Here is a 6,938-nt window from a genome sequence, read left to right as displayed (position 1 = left end):
ATATGTTGGGGAATATAATGGATATGTCTCTTTGTTTCAGATGGGTTCACACCATTATACTAGAGAATAGGATTCTCTAAAAGACTTGACTATTTAAATGTAGAACCTAATAATTTCAAAGTTTTGAGAGTGATTACTTAGTCTAATTCAGGTGAATTGAAGACAATTTACAGTTTTTTGTGGGTCAGACTTAGTTCTTAATGTTATGTCTTTTAATTACTTTGTACCATATCATGTTCAGCTAGTTTGGGGGATAAAAAGTGTATTTTTGTATTTACAAGAATTCATTAGCCTAGCTTTATCCTAGCTCGATATCGTTTGCAGAGAGATAGTCAGCAGCTAAAGGTAAGAGAGTTGTCACTTGTTCTGTTTTTGATTTAGCCAGCGCCAATTGGTCAAATATGCTCGGCAATAGATGGTGGCAGCGATTAAAAAGCTTTTTATAGGCTGTAGGTACACTTCCGAAGAGACTTTAGCTAGTTAGGCCTATATTTTTTGGGGGGAAAAGAGTTATAATTATGTCAGAGGCAACTCAGGGTTTCATTGCTGAGTTAAGGGTTTTAGTGTTCGAGGTGGTGGGTGTCTCTCAGCGTTAGGGTCAGTGTAGTTAGCTAAGTGCTTTGTGAAAACTGGTGTTCCGATGTTTTGGGAATCAAAGTTTAATTTTTTGGCATATTAAAGTGTTTACCGGGTGTGGTGCACATTTGCAATGGGTATATAAGTTTGGGTTCCAGTCGTATCAATTAATATATATTTATTTATTTCCTTATTTTGATTGATTTATTTATTTGTTTTTATTTATCTATTTCTATTAGTTATTTATTTTTATTTATTTTTTAATTATCTATTTTTATTTTTTATTTTTATTTATTTATTTATACTTATTTATTTTTACGTATTTATTTATTTATTTTATTCATTCATTTATTTATTTTTATTTATTCATTTATTTGTTTATTTTAATCTTTTACTTATATATTTATTTTGATTGATTGATTTTTTAAATTTTCATTTATTCATTTATTGCTATTTATTTATTATTTATTTATATTTATTTACTTATTGATTTATTTATTTTTATTTATTGATTAATTTATTTCTATTTATTTATTTATTTAATTATTTTTATTTATTTATTTATTTATGTATTTTTATTTGTTTATGTATTTATTTTGATTTTTTATTCGTTTGTTTACTTATATATTTCTTTTCATTTATATACTTATATTTATTTATTTATATTTATTTAATTATATATTATTTTTAATCATTTGTTTTTATCTATTTATTTTTATTTATGTTTATTTATTCTTATTTATTTATTTGTATTTATTTATTTATTTAGTTTATATTAATTAATTAATTTATTTATTACTATTCATTTGTTATTTTATATGTTTTATTTTTATTTATTTATTTATTATTTACTTTTTATTTATTTATTTTATTTATTTATTTATTTATTCATTTATTTATTTATTTATTTATTCATTTTGATTTATTCAATTTTCTTTCTTTGTTTATTTTTGTTTATTTATTTATTTATTTACTTAAATTTATTAATTCTTATTTATTTATTTTATCTTTATTTATTTATTTATATATTTATTCATTTATTATTTTTTTTTTTTAGTTATTTATTTTTATTTATTTTTTATCTATTTATTTATTTTTATTTATTTATTTATAATTATTTATTTTGATTTATTTATTTATTTGTTTATTTATATTTATTTGTTATTATATTTTATATATATTCACTTTCATTTATTTATTTATTAATTTATTTAATTTATTTATTTATTTTAAATTAATTAATTTTTTATTTACTTTTATTTATTTATTTATTTATTGGTTTTTATTTATTTACATTTGTTTATTTATTTATTAATTTATTTAGTTTTTATTTATTTATGTATTTACTTTTATTTATTATTTATATATATACACTTTTATTATTTATTTTATTAATTATTTAATCATTTATTTTTATTTATTTATTTATTTATTTTTATTTATTTATTTAATTATTTATTATTTATTTATTAATTTTCATTTCTTTGTTCATTTTTGTTCATTTATTTATTTATTAGTTTTTTTATTTATTTACATATGTTTATTTATTTTTTATTTTTATTTATTTTTATTATTTATTCATTCATTTTCATTTACTTATTTTATTTTTATTTATACATTTGTTTATTTATTTATTTATTTATTTATTTATTTTGTTTATTTATTTATTTTGATTGATTGATTTATTTTAATTATGTTTATTCATTAATTATATTTATTTTAATTTTTTTCATTTTTATTTAATTTTTATTTATTTATTTACTTATGTATTTTTATTTATTTATTTATTTTGATTTACTTTTTTTTATCAAAAGTGTTGATAACTTGACCTATATAGGTTTTCAAGGTCATCAAAACGTTTTCTCAGATTTAGCCTACATGCCATAAAAATCAGATCAATTTCCAAGTGCCGTGAATGTGTAAACCACACAAGGATCGGGATCAACAAATTTCCCAAACTCGGGATCAGTTCTTACAATGCAGAGTTACACTGTTGGTGTCAGGTGCTGTACAACGAAGGCATTGAGACCATGAGTCAACAGACACCAGTTGCAAAGATTTCAAGAAAGACGCCTCTTGACCTGTAATCAAGGGAGGTTCAATTCCTGGTTCTAGGCTGGCAAGACTCCGAAGTATTGCAATCGAATAAACGCATCAGATAGTTTAATGTTCTTGAGTTGTTAGCTAATTGTTCTCGCTACCTTGAAGGCAGGGCCAAGGGGACGATTTTTGTCTTATGACAGACCTGGAGCTGAAGAAACTACGGAGCTTGGGAAAATGACAAGCATATATTTTTATCCCTTTTTTTGTGTTGGATATTTTTCAGTCATTTATTTTAGCCTTTTCTCCTCTTTGTTGTTCCGGAGTGATTGAGTCGCTTTTCAACTGATACTTTTGACCTGTCTATATATTACAATGTGAATTTGAAGGGTAGAGAAATTGTTGGAGATTACACTGGTGAGAATTAGAAGCTACCGATTGTAGTCGTAATCTCATAAACTCAGGCTTAATTACGGCTCAAGTCTGTCAACTGGATTTTACCTCCAATCATAATATGATTACGGAATCACATGATGGTAGGGGTGGTGGGGGGGGGGGGGGGGAGTGGGTAGCTTCGTTACTCAATGACATTATCCTTTTTCGCTGATATCATTTTGAGAGCAAAAAGATCACGTAATGGCCTGTAAATATAACGTCCCTTTTTTTTTTTTTTTTTTTAATATGTAAGCGTTTTCCTTACTTCGAGTTGTGCATTTTTCTGACTATCTGTCAGGTTACCTGTCTCCTAATAAGGTCTCATACTCTCTCCAATTATTATATATATATATATATATATATATATATATATATATATATATATATATATATATATATATATATGAGCTGATTCAATACAGTTTTGAATATGCCTTTTCCGTGACATTCAGAAGTCCCGTGAAACCGTTATAAGTGATACTGTGTGTATGTGTAACAAAACAAGTCAACCGCCAAAGACGTTACAAGTTGGCGTGGCTTTAGCAGTTCAAAAGAGTGCCACACATCTCTATATCCCTTCTTGATTGGCCCTTGTGTCTAAGGAGCCAGAATAACCAATCAGCTTCTTGCATAACGATGCTGTGTGTAGGAGGCATTTGAAACAGGCCGCACAATCGGCCAGACCAGTTCGTTAGCGGGCCCCATATGGTACAGACTGGGTCGAGAGACGAGTGCCCATTGCACTTTCCCGTCAGCATAGTTAACATAATAATTACAAGTAAAAGGCCACCTGTGTAGCTAAGAAGAATACACCTGTATTAAACGTTCCCTCGATTATTATTTTTGCATGTCCTACATCGCATGCATGTAAACTTATCTCTCTCCTGTTTTTTACTTCATATCCCGAACCCACAAATAATAAAAATCAGGTCATACACACACACACACACACACACACACACACACACGCATACACACACACACACACACACACACACACATACACACACACACACACACACACACCCACACACATATATATATATATATATATATATATATATATATATATATATATATATATATATATACATACATGTTTATGTATATAGAAGTAATGAAAATGTTTATAAGTATAAAGGGAACTTCATAATTACCTGTCATGTTACATATATATATTTTGTCTGTGTGTTCGTTATACACACCCAGACTATGAAAGCTAAGGCTACCAAATTTTTACCATAGACTCCCCTTCCCCCCAGGAAGGTTTTAGTCAAGATCTGGAATTCGAGGACCGATTCTAAGGTGCCTTAACCCTCATTTTTTACAACTTTCTGAGTTGAATGAAAACTCCTTGGATTTTTCACGTCTTTGACTTGAAAAATAATGTAATAACTATACGGATTTTTCAAATCTTCTTTGGCTCGACAGGATCCCAAGTGATCTTCTTCTGAAAGTGATTGCATAATCTGCATGCCCTTTTTATCCTGAGCAATGCTGGGTACAGCAGCTATAGTAGATTCACATCAACCGTGCATCTGATGTCTAGGCCAGTCTCTTACGACGCTCCTGATTGACTGTTGATAAGCCCATCACAGGGCTGGAAACTGTCAGTCTCTCTCAAGAAAGTCCACATGGGCAGGATGTATGTTCCACCTCTCCTGAGGGATACCTTTGAAAGACGTATCCCTCAGGAGAAGTGGAACATGCATCCAGCCTATGTAAACTCTCTCGAGAGACTGAGATTTTCCAGCCCGGTGATTGGCTTATCAACAGTCAATCAGAAGTGTCGTAAGGGACTCGCCTTGACATCAGATGCACGGTCGATGTGAATGTACACTCGTCCTTCGGATGCATTATTGAACGCACTTCAAATCTGAATGACCTGGATGTTCGTCTTTCACAGTAGCTGATGCTGGACCCGTGCGCCAACTAGCGGCAGCCTCCCGAAGCACGACTCGTATCTCGGACAAAAATATGGACCAAGTCGCAGCTTGTATCTTAAAAAATTTGCATGTTGGGCTGCTTTTATCTCAAGGTATTACTGTATATTATATATATATATATATATATATATATATATATATATATATATATATATATATATATATATATATATATATATTTTGTGTATGTGTGTTTAGGCATGTTTATAGTATATATATGTATATATGTATATATTATATATATATCTATATATATATATATATATATATATAAATAAAGTTTTTTTGCCACGAAGGAAAAAATGAAAAAGCGAGATAGCCGAGTACTTTCGGTCCTATTCGGACCGAAAGTACTCGGCTAACTCGCTTTTTCATTTTTTTCCTTTGTGGCAAAAAAAACCTTTATTTATACATAGCATCACGTTTTATATACTTCGTGATCAAGTTATTCATACATATATATATATATATTATATATATATATATATATATATATATATATATATATATATAGATACAGTTCAACCTCTTAAAACCAGCATTCGGTGTCTGAGACTCCCGTGGTCCAGCTCGATTTTGAATCAGCCACCATTAGTTCATTCAACGGCGACGAGAGTGGCGCCACTTATTTTTTTACAAACTTTTGATAGCGTCTCTGTGTTGTTTACAAACTTCCGGCAGCCAGTCACATTGACTGTGTGGTACAGATCGTTTCTTTAGTAAAACATAATATATATATATATATATATATATATATATATATATATATATATCAGTCGACAGTCACTCATGAAACGAAAGCATAAATCATTATCTATGGTTGAAAAGGTGGAGTTACTCAAGAAATTAGGAAAAGGAATGTCCGTAAAGAGTTTGTGTGAGTACTATGGCATAGGATCGTCCACGGTATATGATTTAAAGAAGCAAAGGAAGATTTTAAAGTTTTTTGCTGAACATGAAAGCCGGAATAGCTTAATAGCTCGGAAAACCCTGGAAGGTGCCAGGAGCTCAGAATTAGACAGTGCACTCATAAAGTGGTTTAAGCTAAGACGTAGTGAAGGTCTACTAAGCATTTCTGGTGAGATGCTTATGGAGCAAGCAAGAATTTTCCATAAGGAGCTGAACCTAACATATCAATGCGAATATTCGCAAGGTTGGTTACAGAAATTTAAATGTAGATATGGCATTTCGCTTCATAAAGTAAGTGGTGAAAAACGTAATGCCGACACGGAAGCTGCAGCAAATTTTGTGGATGAATTTGCAAAGATAGTGGCAACAGAAAAGTTACTCCCAGAGCAAGTGTACAATGCAGACGAAACTGCTCTGTCCTGGTATCGTATGCCACGCAAAACTCTTGCTCAAGATATTGAAGCAGCTCCAGTTGGAGGTAAGGATTGCAAAGATAGGGTATAACAGTTCTCGCCTGTTGCAATGCTGCAGGAACTCGCAAAAACCATGTTAATGATTATCAGTAAAAGTGTTAATCGAAGGGCCTTTAAAGGGGTGAAAAATTTTCCACTTATTTACCATAAGAAAGGGTGGATAATTGGCAAACTTTGCCTTGAATGGTTTGAAAATCACTTTGTTCCTGAAGCTTGAGCACACTGTAACGCTGTTGATTAAAAACAATGTTTATGCTTTATACCTCCCACCTAACTGCACCTCCTGGATTCAGCTCTGCGACCAGGAGATATTATGGTCATTGCAATCTGAGTTTATGTACAGTTTCATTGTTGCACTAAATTAGGGAAAAACTCCTGAAGAATTCAAGAAGGAATTTAACTTGAAGGATATGGTATGGTCACTAGCTTCTGCCTGGAATACAGTCGAGAAAAGAACACTTCAAGGTGGCTGGCATAACCTATGGCCAAGCTTATTATTTCAGGAAGACGAAGGTAAAGAAACTGATTTCTGTGGATTTAGAGTTTCGAGTGAAAAGGC

General features: G+C 30.3%; 1 protein-coding gene across 1 annotated transcript; it reads left to right on the top strand.

The window, feature by feature from the left end:
• The first annotated feature begins 5,786 nt into the window (after positions 1–5,786).
• Positions 5,787–6,410, top strand: LOC135207158 (jerky protein-like). The gene has a single exon (XM_064238740.1). It carries the CDS (start codon positions 5,787–5,789, stop codon positions 6,408–6,410), a length of 624 nt encoding a protein of 207 aa, XP_064094810.1.
• Positions 6,411–6,938: the final 528 nt, after the last annotated feature.

Source organism: Macrobrachium nipponense, chromosome 32 (assembly GCF_015104395.2).
Source record: "Macrobrachium nipponense isolate FS-2020 chromosome 32, ASM1510439v2, whole genome shotgun sequence".
In the NCBI taxonomy this organism is placed as follows: domain Eukaryota; kingdom Metazoa; phylum Arthropoda; class Malacostraca; order Decapoda; family Palaemonidae; genus Macrobrachium; species Macrobrachium nipponense.
Note: the sequence above shows the minus strand (reverse complement) of the source record. Positions and strands in the feature narration are given on the sequence as shown.